At 40.0% G+C, this 14,791-nt stretch overlaps 4 protein-coding genes across 5 annotated transcripts; 1 reads left to right on the forward strand and 3 right to left on the reverse strand.

The window, feature by feature from the left end:
* Positions 1-313: 313 nt before the first annotated feature.
* Positions 314-2,956, reverse strand: LOC9301687 (protein OBERON 2). 2 transcript variants are annotated; one of them, XM_021034533.1, is made up of 3 exons: positions 2,827-2,956; positions 1,277-2,392; positions 314-1,189 (listed from the first exon to the last, which is right to left on the reverse strand). In XM_021034533.1, exons 2-3 carry the CDS (start codon positions 2,364-2,366, stop codon positions 561-563), a joined length of 1,719 nt encoding a protein of 572 aa, XP_020890192.1. In that variant the 5' UTR covers positions 2,367-2,392; positions 2,827-2,956; the 3' UTR covers positions 314-560. The 2 variants fall into 2 exon arrangements, with proteins under 2 accessions (XP_020890192.1, XP_020890196.1); XM_021034537.1 differs by having other exon boundaries at positions 2,760-2,936.
* A 1,990-nt stretch (positions 2,957-4,946) lies between these two features.
* LOC110225765 lies at positions 4,947-8,115 on the forward strand. Its single transcript, XM_021015734.1, has 5 exons — positions 4,947-5,831; positions 5,933-6,748; positions 6,848-7,260; positions 7,358-7,442; positions 7,759-8,115. The coding sequence occupies exons 1-5, from the start codon at positions 4,947-4,949 to the stop codon at positions 8,113-8,115; spliced, it is 2,556 nt and encodes an 851-aa protein (XP_020871393.1).
* A 4,137-nt stretch (positions 8,116-12,252) lies between these two features.
* Positions 12,253-13,272, reverse strand: LOC110225831. The gene is made up of 2 exons (XM_021015869.1): positions 13,125-13,272; positions 12,253-12,892 (listed from the first exon to the last, which is right to left on the reverse strand). Exons 1-2 carry the CDS (start codon positions 13,177-13,179, stop codon positions 12,507-12,509), a joined length of 441 nt encoding a protein of 146 aa, XP_020871528.1. The 5' UTR covers positions 13,180-13,272; the 3' UTR covers positions 12,253-12,506.
* On the reverse strand, positions 13,251-14,230 carry LOC110225766. The gene is made up of 2 exons (XM_021015735.1): positions 13,914-14,230; positions 13,251-13,816 (listed from the first exon to the last, which is right to left on the reverse strand). Exon 2 carries the CDS (start codon positions 13,809-13,811, stop codon positions 13,251-13,253), a length of 561 nt encoding a protein of 186 aa, XP_020871394.1. The 5' UTR covers positions 13,812-13,816; positions 13,914-14,230.
* Between the last annotated feature and the right edge of the window lie 561 nt (positions 14,231-14,791).

Here is a 14,791-nt window from a genome sequence, read left to right on the forward strand (position 1 = left end):
CGACAAAAATTAGTGATTCACCGTATACATATTTAGTTGGCGGCAAGCGTTTTTTCGACCATATGAGAGATTTTGAATAGAGTAAGCTCTACTGCGCTGCGCATCATCTGCATTTACACATCCACCGCGTTTTCCATGTTTTTCACAGCCATAGCCTCCTTCCAAAATCTGTCAGAGACGATGGAATTTTATGTTGTGTAGTCATTTGTTCTTCTTTAAGTTCATATCAGAGAATCCTCTATTAAGTGTTAGATAGCTTAAAGCCATATGTACAAGTTGTCGAAAAGACGTAAAAGGAATGGCACAAGTATCATGACAAAGACTACTTAAGACTCTTATTTGCACAATCAACTCTCTCTCTACGTTTCCTAAATCACTGAATCAACTAACAAAGAAACCACATCATAGATAAACAAGTACATATCAACAAAGTGAGAACACACAAATTAGGAAACATCAGTTATAGATAGATCCTACACGGCTACAAACACTCGTTTTACAAAACAAAGTGATGAAATTTAGGATATGAAAACTACATATTTATAAGGGAGGAACGAGCATCAAGGATTGGATCTGAAAGGATTACGCTCGTTTGATTGAGGATCTACCTTGGGAGAGAGATTGTATCCTTGAAGCAGATCGCGGATCTTTGAGTACATCATCACCTGTGACGGGTCACCTCCACCGCCACTGCTCTGTGATGCCACCCTCGAATTTTCCTGCAGCTTAATCTTCTCAAACAGATACTGCTTCTCTGCCTCGGCCTCGCTCAGCCTCTGTTTCAGATAGTTACTTGCGTATTCCTCCTCAGACTTATCCATTTTCGCTAGTACAATCCTCTGCAATCTATCAGCCTCCCGCTTTGCTTCGTTTGCTTTAAGCTGGAACATGTCTGCCTCTGCTTGCTTCAGCCTCACGATTCTCTCTAACTCGTCTATCTGAAGTTTCTTCTTCTGCCTCTCCGCTTTCAGTTCCGCTACTTCCTTGGCTTTGTCTTCGAGCTCTCTATCACAAGTCTCGAGAGCCATGCGTGCCTTCTTGAACATCCTCATCTTCTCCTCAGCCACTATCTCCATTTTCCTCAGAGTTTCCTGTACGACTTCAGCAATTCGGTTGCATGCATCCTGAGGTGCCATCAAACGTCCGCCTTCTCCATTTTCAAAGCTCTTCACGGAGTCTAATTCGATCTCTTCGGTAACACAGTAACAAAAAAAGGGTCAGACTCCGCAAACAAAAGAGTAATGTTGATTCATAAAAAATAAGTCAGTAAGGTTACCTTGGAAAAACATTAATATCAATTTGGCAGCAGTTGCTTCAGCCAAACCACCTTTAATCTTGTCGATAAGCTCCTCACACTTCCAAAACAGTTTCCTACCTCGTTGATCTTCGCTTCCGCGGAAAATCCTACTAACAAAGTCGAGTTCCTTCATCAAAGATTCCCGATCCCAGTTTGGTGCACAGTGCTGAAACACATCTTTAACCCATCCTAGCAGCTCAGACGTCCGATTACAAGCCCGGCACTTGAACACTATTTCTCCTGGACCTGATGCATTCTTAGCAGAGGATCCCGTGGTGATCTGTCCATCCCGAATAGCACAATCTGTATGAGTCCAGTGGGAACACAAGTCGCATCCGATCCAGCGGCAAGTATTGACAGAAAAATCAAACTTGTTACAGATCATACACATACAAAGGTTGCAGAACCCTTTCCTGTTAGTGCATATTTCGCAGTAGCAATCATCAGCCGGTAGTTGGTTTTGACAGGCTATGTTTCTACATCTCTTGTATACGAAAATCTCGATAAGAGACGGCTGAGACAGACTGATGTTCGGATGCAAAAATGCCTGAATCCCCGTATTTATCGTTACAAGAATCTCAAGCTGCACCCGATGAGCTCTAACTAGTGTCGTAGAGCTCAAATCAGATCTACTCTGAACAAGCTTCTGCAAGAACATGAATTCATCAACGCTCTGCGCTACATTCCCCTCAAGAATAGACTTAAGACCGTTCTTTAACTCATCAAGAAACTCATCCGGTAATCGATGCATTCTCTCCGCAACCAACTCAACTCTTTCCCTAGCTATATCCCGTACCGATACCTTATCCGCATTCGACACATGGTGCATAACATTCACATTTTGTTCCATAGAATCAGGCTCCGTCTTTTGACTCACTGTCTTCTTCCCCGCAACAGTGTCTCCGAGTGGCCATGTTTCTTGAGAACTCGCACTCTCGGCTGGAGACTCGCGACGTGGCTCCTGATCCGAAGATACGAGTGAAAGAGCTGTTTCAAGCCCTCCACTTCTTTGTTGTTGACGTGGTGGTAACATTTGGTGAGGATGATTGGAACCAGATGATGTGCCCATCAATATTTAACCCAACCAGATAAAATCTGTATTGAGAGAAAAACCTCATAAATCATCAAAATATGAATCCAAGCATTGAATTTGACTTTAACCCAGAAAAACCCAGAAACATACTAATACAGAGGTAGTAACAAGCTCTGAATTTGACTTTAACCCAGAAAAAAAAAAAGCTAATTATTTATCAAAATCCCAGTAAATTAGTCAAACAAAAATTGGAAAAAACGAAGAATATTACAAAATTGGTTGCAAAATATAGATAGTTATCAACTTAATGAAACGTAGATGCGGTATATATCAAACACAATCGTAAGTGAAATTGATTTCTCTAGCATCGGTTTTTAGAACTAGTTTTTGAGGTTTTAGAACTTGATAATGAAAGATCCTTTGTTTTACCTCAGAGAACAAAAAACTGAGAGAGAAGAGATACAGATCGGAGCAGAGTCTAAAGAGAAGGACTAACCGGAACGAGAGAGACGTCGGGAGATGTTGCCGAGGAAGATCAATGGGAGAGAGAGTGAGAAAAGACAAAATGTGAGGACAAGAATAATAATATTTTGTTATTATTGTAAGAAAAGGATAAGAATTGTTGACTAGAAAAAAAAAAAGAAGAATTTTGGGTTTTTGAGTTTTGACAGAACCCAAGTACATACTCCCTCCGTTTCGTTTTAGTTGTCGTTGTCGTTTAAGGTTTTTTCACACAAATTAAGAAAAGCATTAAATTTTTTGTTTTACCTTTTATTAATATATATTATAAAAAATTTTATTGGCCACAACATTAAAACAATAGGGATAATACTGGAACTTTTACCAAACATTTGCATTGAAAACCTAAAACGACAACTAAAACGAAACAAAATTTAAGTCCTAAAACGATAACTAAAACGAAACGGAAGGAGTAGTTTTTAGTCTAAAAGACAGCTGCCGGTTTTTAATATGTAAAGGCAACCTAGTCAGCCGGTGACAGGTGACCTCTGTCGTGTTGACTTCATTTGTAAGTGCTAGGACAATATTTTCGTTTTATCTTTTTATCTCACTGCTCAAAAAATTTCAGGGTAGTGTAATCGGTGAAGAGCTTTGTCTTAAGAATCAGTATAATCTCCAATTTTTTTGTTAGACGTTACATTTATTTCTAATGCTCAACTAGCGTTTGGCAATATTTTGAACAAGAGTGAAGAGTAAAAAAACAACAAAAAATGTACCATTGAAAAATATGGTGACTAGAATTACTTGAGACATTAATGTAATGTTTTTCGTAGATCAATATTCAAGTCAGTGTTTTCTTTGGGTAGTTATGAATTATGATACTTCAAATCAGTAGCAGACCTAAAAATTATTTTACCGGAGTCAACTAATAAATATATCATAAATATCCGTTGTTTTTTATAATACGTTTGTGCTATGGCTTCTTATCAAATGACTGGAAAGTCCGAATTTTTTATGTGTATAGAGAAGCTAATCGTCTTGCGGATGAATTAGCGAACTATGTTTACTTTACCGTTAGGTTTTCACATGTTAGATGATAGCCCGAAGTTTATTTCTTTGATTATGTTGGAGGATATCAAGGGGGCTTCATGCCCGCAGAATGTTCGTATGTAATTGCTCTTTTCTTTTTAATCAATAAGCGGGAGACCATTGTCTCCTCTCGACTTACCAAATAAATAAATAAATATTCTTGTATTTTATATAACCTACAGATTTTAAACAAAAATTTTTTTTATAAGATTTTAAATTGCTTTTGAATATTTTTTTATCATTATATTTTAGATTTTAAAACATATTTATTAAATATACAAACTAAATATTAAATCGGACTGCTTAGCCTGTTCGTTTAGATTTTTATTTTCCAAATCTACCTTTGTAAACACTTCTCCTTCTAATTGGGTAACCAATCAAAGAATTTTTTTAATTAATGTGTGACAAAAAAAAAAATATACAAACCAAATTGAATGGAAAATGAAGGAGACCAAAAAAAAGAAACCATGAAAATGAGTTTTGTTGTCTGACTTGAAATATGGACTATGGCCCAATAATTAAAAAATGAAAAAAAAAAAGTGACAGATGTGGGAGTTGAACGTGAGTTAGGAGTGTTGAATCAATAACTAGAGACCAAATGAACCAACAAGACATATAAATCTATCTGTAAACTTATCAGTATTTATATCTTCCCATATGAGTCTGCCACTGCTTCAAATTTTAGGACATCTCGATTAAGTAAAGAGAATTAATGTTTGAAAGGTTTTTTTTTTAAGAGTATTTACACTAGATACCCTAAGACCACAAAGTATTTAAGTCAAAGGAGTAGTGACATTTTCGTAAATAATTTGTGTGTTTTGGTTTGTCATGAAAAGACCATTATACCCCTATGCTTGTAGAGTCTAGCAGTTGCACCCAGACATAATTGCGAAACGAAACCCTCAGCTTTTGTGTCGTTTGATATTTGTTAAAAGCGACAGTTTCGCTTTTGCATTTATTGATTTCGTTGCTTTTCTCTTTGTTGAAATTTGAATTCTCCGTTCTTCTCCTTGTGTCGAAACCGAAGGCGAGAATCTTTAAGTCCGGCGATTTGAATAGTGAGGTTCGATGGAAAACCTGCCGGAGAGAATCTTTAAGTCCGGCGAAGAGCCAGACGGCGATAGGGTTCACAAGTACTTCCAACTCCAATACCTAAACGATTTATCGGAGCATCTGGAGGCAGACAAAATTTCGAAGATCAGAGGCTCGCGGATGGGCAAATTGTTCGATATCGGAAAAAAGTTTTCTTTTTCCAATAAAATCGGTTTGTTTTTGCTTACAAGGCAGTTAGCAATCCAGAAAAAGCATGAGATTTGGTTTGTATTTGCGGGTAAGCCGATTAGGTTTGGTCTGAGGGAGTTTGCATCAGTGACGGGTTTACGGTGCGATCCAATTTCAATTGGAAAGGCCGATGGAAAAAAGAAGGTGAGTAAGAACAAGATAAAGAAGAAGTCAATTGAATCCCCTTACTGGTTCACTTTGTTCGCGAGGAATGAAGAGGTGACACCGGAGATTTTAATTAAACTGCTTAAATCTGGCGGTGTCCGTGACCCCAACACCCGATTGAAATATGCTTTATTGGTTATGATTGATGGTGTTTTGTGCCCTCGATCTTTGAATATGAAGATCCAAGAAGAAACCGTAGAAGTGTTGAGGGACGTTGACAAATTTCTTAATCATCCTTGGGGTAGGATATCGTTTGATATGACTATGTCATGTATCAAGTCTCGGAAAGCTTCTGGGCTTGCCCAAACAAGCTTTGCTGTTCAAGGTTTTGTGCATGCGTTGCAACTAGTTCTTTTAGAGGCTGTCCCTGACATTGAAAAGAGCATGCCGGTTGATACTCCTGTCTTCGTTGGCGAGGATTCCGAAGAAGAAGCTGTAGTGGTTGGTGCTGTGGCATTGGCAAAGTTAAAATTGGAGCCAATTTGGGTGATAGATAGTCAAGCAGAGGTTAGTTATTCAATTCAATGTCACCACATGTTTAGTTTTATCGAGGCATTATTTTGTGTAGCCTCCTATAGTAGTTAATAGATGTTATTGGTTGTTTGCAGGTTTCTGTTGAATCTATTATTCCTCTTGATGATGCTGTTATTGGAGACGATTTGTCTTGGTCTGACGAGGTGGAAGATGTGAAAGTTGATAATTTGGTTAGGTTAGTTCAAGAAGGCCATCAATGGTCTGGTGATGAATTTGGAGGTGGTGTGGTTGTGTCTGCGCTTCCTGTAGAACCTAAAGAAAAAGTAGAAGGGAAAAAAGTTGTAAAGTCTAGGAAGAGGAAGAAGTCTCCTGTTTGTGGCAGCAGTAGTGATGGTAGCCAGCCTGTACCATTTTCTGAATCCCAAATGGAGTGGTTAGCAAAGCAAATTAGTTCGCAAGTTTCTTTAGCTGTTAGTAGCATGGAGGATCGCCTGGTGTCTCGTTTAAAAGGGAAAAGTGGAGCTGGGCCTGTTGGTGGTAAGATTGCTGCTCCTGAACCTGTTGCTCCTGTTTCCAAGGGTAAGGTCAAACCCACTAGCCGTGGCAAAAAGACAGTTCTACGCAAGCGGAAACGGATGCGTGTAGATGGAAGGTTGAGGCAGATTAGAGATGATGATGAGACTGAAACGGCTACTGTCCCAGTAGGGGATGAGTCTGAAACGGTTGGTGGCAAAGGAGGGGAGGAAGGAGGGGAGGATGTTAGAATGGGTACTCAAGAAGGAGAGGCTTCTGTTACTATGGAGGATGTAGAGACTGAAGAAAGAGGTTGCAAAGAAGGGGAGGATGTTAGAACGGCTAGTCAACAAGGAGATGCTGAGGAACATCTCGATTTACATCCGGATGATACTGTTAAATCTGTGCTTGATTCTCTGAACCGTGGTGGAGCGGAGGTTAGTTATTCACTAAAATGTCAACACATGTGTACATGTATCGGGGCATTCTTGTTCATACCATGATATGGTAGTTAATAGTGTTTTGTTTGTTAGCAGGTCTCTGAGAATTTAGGTCCTGATTTTGAGCAGGAGGATCCTGCTGTTCTCAGTGGGGATGGTCTTAAGGACCAGGATGATGCTGCCAAAAGTGGGGATGGTCTTAAGGACCAGGATGATGCTGCCAAAAGTGGAGATGGTCTTGAGGACCAGGATGTTGCTGCCAAAAGTGGGGATGGTCTTGAGGACCAGGGTGTTGCTGCCAAAAGTGGAGATGGTCTTGAGGACCAGGATGTTGCTGCCAAAAGTGTGAATGATGACGCTAAATGTCAGGGGAAGGAATCTGCTGAGGGTGGAAGTCTTGCTCTCTTTCCTACTAGGGCTTCTGTTGGTTCAGAGGAAAATGTGTCAGGGGAAGGGGATGCTAGTGATAAGAAGTGGTTGGAATTTGAGAAGTATTTAGCGGATAATGGGTAATGTGTCTATCTATGTTTGGTTATGTCTAGGTATTCGTAAACATATATGGATATTTTTTTTAATATCTTGACATATTGATGTGGACCTTGTCAGGAAATTGTTTTGTGGGGGGAGCTTATTCCTCGTAACCAAGGACGTGGAGGAGATTGTTGGACTACAAGTTGTTATGGGACCATGGGTTAGTATCTAAACTTCGTTTTCTAATTAATGTTGTTTCATATCATGTGTAAACCTTGTGCTCTCTTGTTTGTAGATGATGGATGCATTTATCAAGTATTTCCGTGATAAGTAGGCAAACTTAGAGGTTGGCTTAAATGAACGCAGGGTGGTTTTTCAGAGGACAAAATTTGCTTCCCTTGTCCTTGCTCATCGATTCAAATTTGAAAAATATGTTAAGAAGAATTATGTATTCGACCAAGATTTGATGTCGTGCTTCCCTCTGAACTTTGATTCACTCTACTTCCCATTCAACTTTGACAAACAACACTGGGTAGGGATGTGCCTTGATATCAGGGGGAGATATCTCTGTGTTTGATTGCAACCAGAAGGTGCGTCGGGACACTAGGCTCCGGAAAGAAATGGAACCTTTGTTGGAGATGCTCCCTTTCGTTGTTCGCCAAGTGTCGCCTCAGCTGATGAAAGCAGTCCCCAGTGACCCATTCATCCTAAACAGAGACTCACTTCTTCCGACTTGTCTAAACCCTTCGGAGAGTGGCCTTACGTCTGTTTTGTTCATAGAGAGGCATGCAGTAGGTGAGCTTCAAGCGGCTAGAGAGGTTAGGCCTGAGGACTTGGCTGTTCAAGCGAAGCAATTGCTGATTGAGATGTATGATGTGTATGTTGAGAAGTAAATTGTTGGTTTAGGATTTGTCCTTATTTTTATTGGAGATTCTAATTGTCTGTCTTAGGATTTGTTACTGAATAATTGAGGTTTATTTAATAATTTAGTATGGTACGCCAGAGTTTAATGCGAGATTTATATTTGTTACTAGTTATGAACGTATGTATATAGATTTGGAAAATGTTTATATTAACTGGAAAACAGAACTCTTCTATTACTCTTTGAAATTTGCTTTAAGATTCTCATTTCATTTAATAATTTATCATGATACGCGAGATTGTAACGCGGGATTTTTCTTTGTTTCTAGTTATGATCGTATGTATCTAGAGTTAGAAAATGTTCATATCAACTGGAAAACAGAACAATGCATTTACTCTTTCAACTTTGCTTCAAACTCTCATTTCATTTTGTTCATTACAAAGTTAGACAAAACACAAACAAACAAAAAAAAGAAGAGAAAACACCAAACTACCTAACTACACTAGTAACCAAGAACAAGTTTCTGGTTTTTGGTCTTACGGAACATTAAGATAACAATTACAATGAATGTTATACAAAGGCTCACCAAGCACAATTTGGTCATCAATTTCCATCTCTGAAATTCCTTTTTGCTCAAAATTCCATCTTCCTTCAATTCGTTCATCAAACTCTTTAACTCTGCAATTTCCAATGCTACCTCAGACTTAGCATTGTTTACCTCGCTATCAATGATGGAAATCTTTGGTATAACATCTACAACCTCCTCGTACACACAATCTTCGACCCATTTAAACAAATGGTCCTGCAATTCCATCGAAAATCATTTTCCGACCAAACACAAACATTTAATAACAATTATACTTACATCTTGATTGGTTGGACAACGGAAGAAAGGTGTTCATGGGTTCTTCTTCGTGCTTGATGTATAGATGACGAGCTCTCGCCCGCAGTGACAGTTCGTAGGAAACCCACGATTCACACGTCCTCCATCTTGAACACTCGAACTCCCAGAATTACAACTCATAACTATAGAAGATGGTGATTTAGAGTTGAACGGCAGAGAATTTATTTTTAGGGTTTACGTTTTGATTTGGGGATTTCTTAGGATTAGGGATTTGAGAATCGACTTGGATATTTTTAGGAGCTTAGAGTAAGTTGCAAACGACGTCGTCTTTGTTATTCCCTTTAATGTCACTTGATATTTGAAATATTTTAAACATATTTATTTATATCATGGCACAAGGATATATCGGCGTACAAGTTGAGATAGCGCACATAAAAGTTTAGAAAACAAATACAAGTAGCATCTCTCGCACACATTTATTAATATCATGCCACAGTAATATATACCGTGGTACATATTAACATATCGAACATAAAAGTTTAGCAAACCAATACAAGTAGCATTCCACGCACCTTGCTTCGATGGTGTGAATTTCAGAACAACCTGGTATTTCTGTGTACCATGAATTGGCGTATGAGTTAAGGTGGAGGCTTCCCATTTGTTTCATTTTCGCAAATATTGAGTCGCCCATGGCTAGGACGGATCTCCAATCTTTCTTGTATAGTTTTGATGCGTATAAATTGGCAACCTCTTCCTCTCCTGAACAAATGGACAAGACTGCCATAAGAAATGTTGATTCCTCAACGTGATTTAGAGCTTTAAAGATGTGTTCCCGGGCTGCCTTAATATCAGCTTCCCAACACGCAATCCGGAGGCCCTCTAAATAGTGTGCTTCTGGTTATCCTTCGGCCAGCGCAACCTCGAACTCGTTGCGGAGAATTCCACCTTTCTTCATCAAGGATGGTTGGTCTAGATATTTCCTCATCATCTTTGTTTTTTGTTTAGGTATATTTGGATGTTTAGTTCTTCGAAAGGACCCATTTATATATTGCAATGGGTTAGGTAGATAGTAATGCAAAGGGGTAGGTAGGAAATGATGGGAAACGTGTGAAGTAGCTTTAATTTCGGTTCTAACATGTGTCATTCCTATATTTGTGTCATTCCAATAGGTAGATAGTAATGCAATTGGTTAGCTAGGAAATTACGGGAAACGTGTTAGGTAGCTTTAATTTCGGTTGTAACTTGTGTCATTCCAATATTTGTTTTGTGGTCAAATCAAATTGATAACTAAATAGATAGCCGGATATGTATTTTGTTATCCCGACACAAACCATAAAGGCTTTGATATGTAAAATGATAGAGGGACATTAACAGGTAAATAGCCGCTAAACCAAGTCATTATAAAAGTTATTTTACATTGTTTCCCTTGCTAAGAGAGGGGTAGGTCATAATATATTACAAGTACGAATGGGGTTGGGAACCCCCAAAAAACAAGAGTTGGTTACATCCTTTTTTAGTCACCAAAGTCGTTCGACCACAATCCAAACAGATAATCCCAAAAGACGCGTTCTTCATTCGTACTTTAGTCCCCGCAGTGCCGAGCTATGCCAAAATGTGCAAGGTAGACTTGGTTTTTTATCTACATGCCCCCTGCATAATGAAAAAAAAAATTTTGTGACTAAAGTACCGGGGTAACAACATCCATATCCAGATATAAGGTGTTCAATATGAAGTTTTCTGAATATGTTGAGTCTTTGTGGGATTTAATATATGGGCATGCGGCAAGTGGCCATGTTGTGCCTCTTAGCCTTGCATCTTGAGCAAACATTCTGTCCTCGCATCCCTTTCTTCTGAACAATATAGATGGATACATAAGTATATACCGTGCTATATAGAGATGTATCGAATACATGTTTGTATAGCTGAATGTTGCGAGAGAGGTATTTCTTACCTGAAACTCTCCGCGTGAGAAGAAGCGTTTTTTCTTTGGCCTCCCTGGTGCGCGCTTCGTGTGGGGTGGCAGCAAGTTCATTGAAGCAATATCCTCTGGGAGTTCGTGAAGACTAGAGATCGCCGGAACGGGATTGATGGAATCCTTGTAAGCCATCACCTAATAACATGAGGTATAATGTACATCAACGAGAGAATGCATCGAAACCTGACATATAGAAGAGTTATTTCTACTTATAGCACGCTATACGTATATATAACAACATATAAATACCTATAACCAGATATACATATTTATTAATAACTATAAATCGGAACCTGATCAACGATAGCAGCAGCAACGGCATGGGGACAAGGGATTTTGAGAAAATTGAATTCCCTGCAAGTGCATGATCTCATAGCTAGCTGGACATGGTATCCCCCCCCCTTTGCCCCTCCGACAACATCGTATTCCCCCGTGTTAACCTTCCTCACAGCGAATCCCCCAGATTTCTCAAAGTTTTCTTGTAAGATTTCTCTTACCTTTGGTGTCAGCATAGTAGCCTCCTGTTTTGCAGTCTCCTGACGTAGAGCGAACCAAGTCATGAGAGTTTTACGCACAAACTCAACGATGTAGACAATTGGAAACTCTCGAGCTTCTTTGAGAACGGCATTGAGAGACTCAGCCACATTACTTGTCATCACATTATAGCGTTCTCCAACGAAGTAGGATCTTGCCCAGTGGCCAAACCCGATTGACTTGAGATATGCTCCACATTCAGGGGATACCCGGCAAATTTCTCCAAACACTAGGTGGAATTCCGTGATACGGTATGCCCGTGCGGCCCTCGACACCAAGAAAGAAAGAGTCTTCGCCTTGAAAATGCTTGAGATATTACGTTGCAAGTGGACTACGCATGCCGCGTGTGCTGCATTTGGGAAAACCTAGGACATAAACAAAAGATAATAGCCATGTTAGCAAGGTATATAGGGTTATCGCTTGCTATTTTTCCATATATTATGATATACCCAGAAATGTCGTATACCTTCCTGAGAGACGAGTATATGGAAGAATGCCTGTCTGAGACGAAGTAACAGTTGGATCATTGGGTAATATTTGCCTTAACATTGTCAGGAACCACTCCCAAGCCCTATCGTTTTCACTGTCGACGATTCCAAAAGCCACCGGGAAAATTTGAAAGTTTCCATCTTGGGCGCTCGCTGTGATCACGCAACCACCGTAATTTCCTCTCAGATGCGCACCGTCTATGACTATAACCTGGTCTACACATTTTTATGGTTTCAAGCAAAGAAAAAAACTTTAGATAATCTTCACTATGACGTGACATAAACAAACATGTCAGGGTATATGTGTCTTTGACTATTACCTTGCGCATGAACTTGAGGCTGTTTATCGAGGCAGCTAGGGCGAAGAAGAGGTACTTAAACCTTTGGTTTCCCAACTCATCCACAGTTGTTTCCAGTGCAGTTAATGTCTCAGGGTTGGCAGCCTTAAGAGCATGCAAGTATGCCGGTAGAAGAGAGTAGCTATTGCCCATTGAACCTCTTGCCCCGTCAATAGCAATCCTCCTAGCTCTCCAAGCTTTCCAATATGAGATTGGGACGCGGTGGTTATTTAAACAGATCCTTTAAACCTCCCCTGGTCTTGGTCCGGTCCCAGCACCCATGTATTGCGACCTCATGAACTCACCTACAACTCTGGCGGAAGCTTGTTTGTGGTAGTTACTACGGGCTTCAACGCTGCAAGTGTGTTCCAGACAAGCACTACGGATTTGGTAGTTGTCCGAGTCTTCAAGTCGGACGACATACACCCGCCAGGGGCAGCTGTCGGCAACACAGTTGAGGAGGACCACTTTCTTGTCTGACCGGGTGTGACGAAAATGGAACTTCCTTTGAAGTGCATGGACGACCATTTTGAACTTGAAGTCCTCCTTGTTTTTATAAACCCGACCCACGAATATGTCATCTCCCTCGTACGTTGCATCGTCTATAGCTTGGTCGAGAACTGTGTTTCCTGGTAAGACACATATGAATTTTCATCAAGTTGAGAAAAAAATTCATATATAACATCTTATAACGTCACAAATCGAGGAGTTATTAATATTTATAGCAAGATATGTACGTATATAACCGGATATAAATAATGATAACAAGATATACGTTTAGATAAATAACTATAGTTTTAGATAGCAGGATATTACGACACTAAAATAGCAGGACATACATATATATAACGAAGTCATTACCTCCATCTATGTTGTTGTCCAGAACCGGAGCTGCGTCCCTGCCAAATACCCCCATCGATAAGTCTACGCCAAAGAAAGTGTTCTCTTCGTCCGCGTAGGTGGGAACTGTTGAGGCGGAGCCAACCTCTAGGTTGGAGATTTTTTACTCATCAAACCATCAAGCCTCTCGTTCCAGGGGTCGGGTCTCTTGCTATCACCAAAGTCATCATCCGATTCTGAAGATGGAAGTTCAACAACGACGTAATCTTCGTGTATCAATGTCGCTGATTGAGGATGGGACGACGAACCCGCACTGTTGGAGAGCGTAGGTGATTCCGTTACAACTCCGGCGTCGTTCTTTCTGGTTACGAACAGAATGAGGTCAGCGACATCGACTTTCATGGACAGGAAGAGGTCCATATCGTTGTCCGTCTTGATGGTCTGAGGTCTAGTCGTCCCGTCATCGACTAGAAGCATCCACGATGGCCAACGGAAAGTCAGCTTTAGGCGGGTCTCCACGTCGCTGATGTTGTACTCCTGTTTTAGCATAGTGGTGATCGTATCTATGCCATCGCCTTCACGGAGCCTCATGTTGCGTTGTCTCTCATTCGGATCTTGGTCGAACCTCCATTTCCCGATACCATCACGTTCCCAGTGGCCAATCTGCACCGCCACAACTCGATGTTCCAACTCCCGTATCAGAACCATAGTACCTGCAAAATTTGAATAACAGCTTTTGTAAGTTACAAATGTTTTTCTTAGCATTAAATGAGACATCAGACATAATTAACGGTTTTTAGTTAATCTTACCAAACCGAAGAGTAAATGAAGAGCTCTGTTTTTTTCTGGGCCAAATCGAAGAGTTAATGCAGAAAAGGAATAGTTTTTTCTGGTTTGGTGCGATATGGAAATGCCGGTGGTGGCTACTTCTTTATATAGAAGGTCAATGCTCAAGTTGTGTATCTCGTAAGATATCGAGATAATGCCTCAAGTAGCAAGGGGTCATCATTACATATCATTAAATTTTTTACACTGTACTGGGCATACATGCATTGTGCAGAGCAACGCACGGAGCTCGATGGCTATCTTTCGTGCTACAGTGTGTAAACGTATAACGTGATACGAACATATATATCACGACACGAAAGCCTATAATGGGATGGGGGAAAGATATCGTGGTAAGATATCTCGTAGCTGTGATTTCTTGTTTTTGCCATAATTACTTTTGCATTTAATGCTACTCTTGTAGCAACTTGGGGTAGAGAGAATTGCCAAGCTCGATACGTCTGTAGGGTCCGCCGCGATTACCGTGTATCGGATAAACGCATATATATCACGATACGTATCAGGGTTGCAACACACAGTCTCTGCGCAGCATTAAATAAGTGGGGGCCCACCGAATATTGCATGATATCCCTGTGTCCCCTACGAAATTCTCAGAGGGAAAACTCCCGCATTTTATTTCAAGGGTATTTTCGTCAGACTTTTTTTAAATCAAAGATTTCTCTCTCTTGTTTTGCAAAGAAAAAAAATACACTATACCACAGCTAATTATTTTTCAAATAATTAGCATACAGCTAATTCACTCTTTTTTTAACTATTTTTATGTGTAAAAGTAAGATTTTATTAATCAGTAGCGTAAACTAAAATTTGTGTTTTTATAAAACGTTCTCATATTTTTTTTTTTT

This window comes from Arabidopsis lyrata (assembly GCF_000004255.2).
Source record: "Arabidopsis lyrata subsp. lyrata unplaced genomic scaffold ARALYscaffold_8, whole genome shotgun sequence".
Classification (NCBI taxonomy): Eukaryota; Viridiplantae; Streptophyta; class Magnoliopsida; order Brassicales; family Brassicaceae; genus Arabidopsis; species Arabidopsis lyrata.

Bases quoted from the DNA above. Each gene is read 5' to 3' on its own strand.
- LOC9301687 (XM_021034533.1), bottom strand. From the start codon at position 2,366: ATGGGCACATCATCTGGTTCCAATCATCCTCACCAAATGTTACCACCA. The intron at 1,190-1,276 runs GTAACCTTACTG...GTGTTACCGAAG, and splicing joins GATATTAATGTTTTTCCAAG to AGATCGAATTAGACTCCGTG.
- LOC110225765 (XM_021015734.1), top strand. From the start codon at position 4,947: ATGGAAAACCTGCCGGAGAGAATCTTTAAGTCCGGCGAAGAGCCAGAC. The intron at 6,749-6,847 runs GTTAGTTATTCA...GTTTGTTAGCAG, and splicing joins TGAACCGTGGTGGAGCGGAG to GTCTCTGAGAATTTAGGTCC. The intron at 7,261-7,357 runs GTAATGTGTCTA...GGACCTTGTCAG, and splicing joins AAGTATTTAGCGGATAATGG to GAAATTGTTTTGTGGGGGGA.
- LOC110225831 (XM_021015869.1), bottom strand. From the start codon at position 13,179: ATGGGGGTATTTGGCAGGGACGCAGCTCCGGTTCTGGACAACAACATA. The intron at 12,893-13,124 runs GTAATGACTTCG...GTGTCTTACCAG, and splicing joins GGACAACAACATAGATGGAG to GAAACACAGTTCTCGACCAA.
- LOC110225766 (XM_021015735.1), bottom strand. From the start codon at position 13,811: ATGGTTCTGATACGGGAGTTGGAACATCGAGTTGTGGCGGTGCAGATT.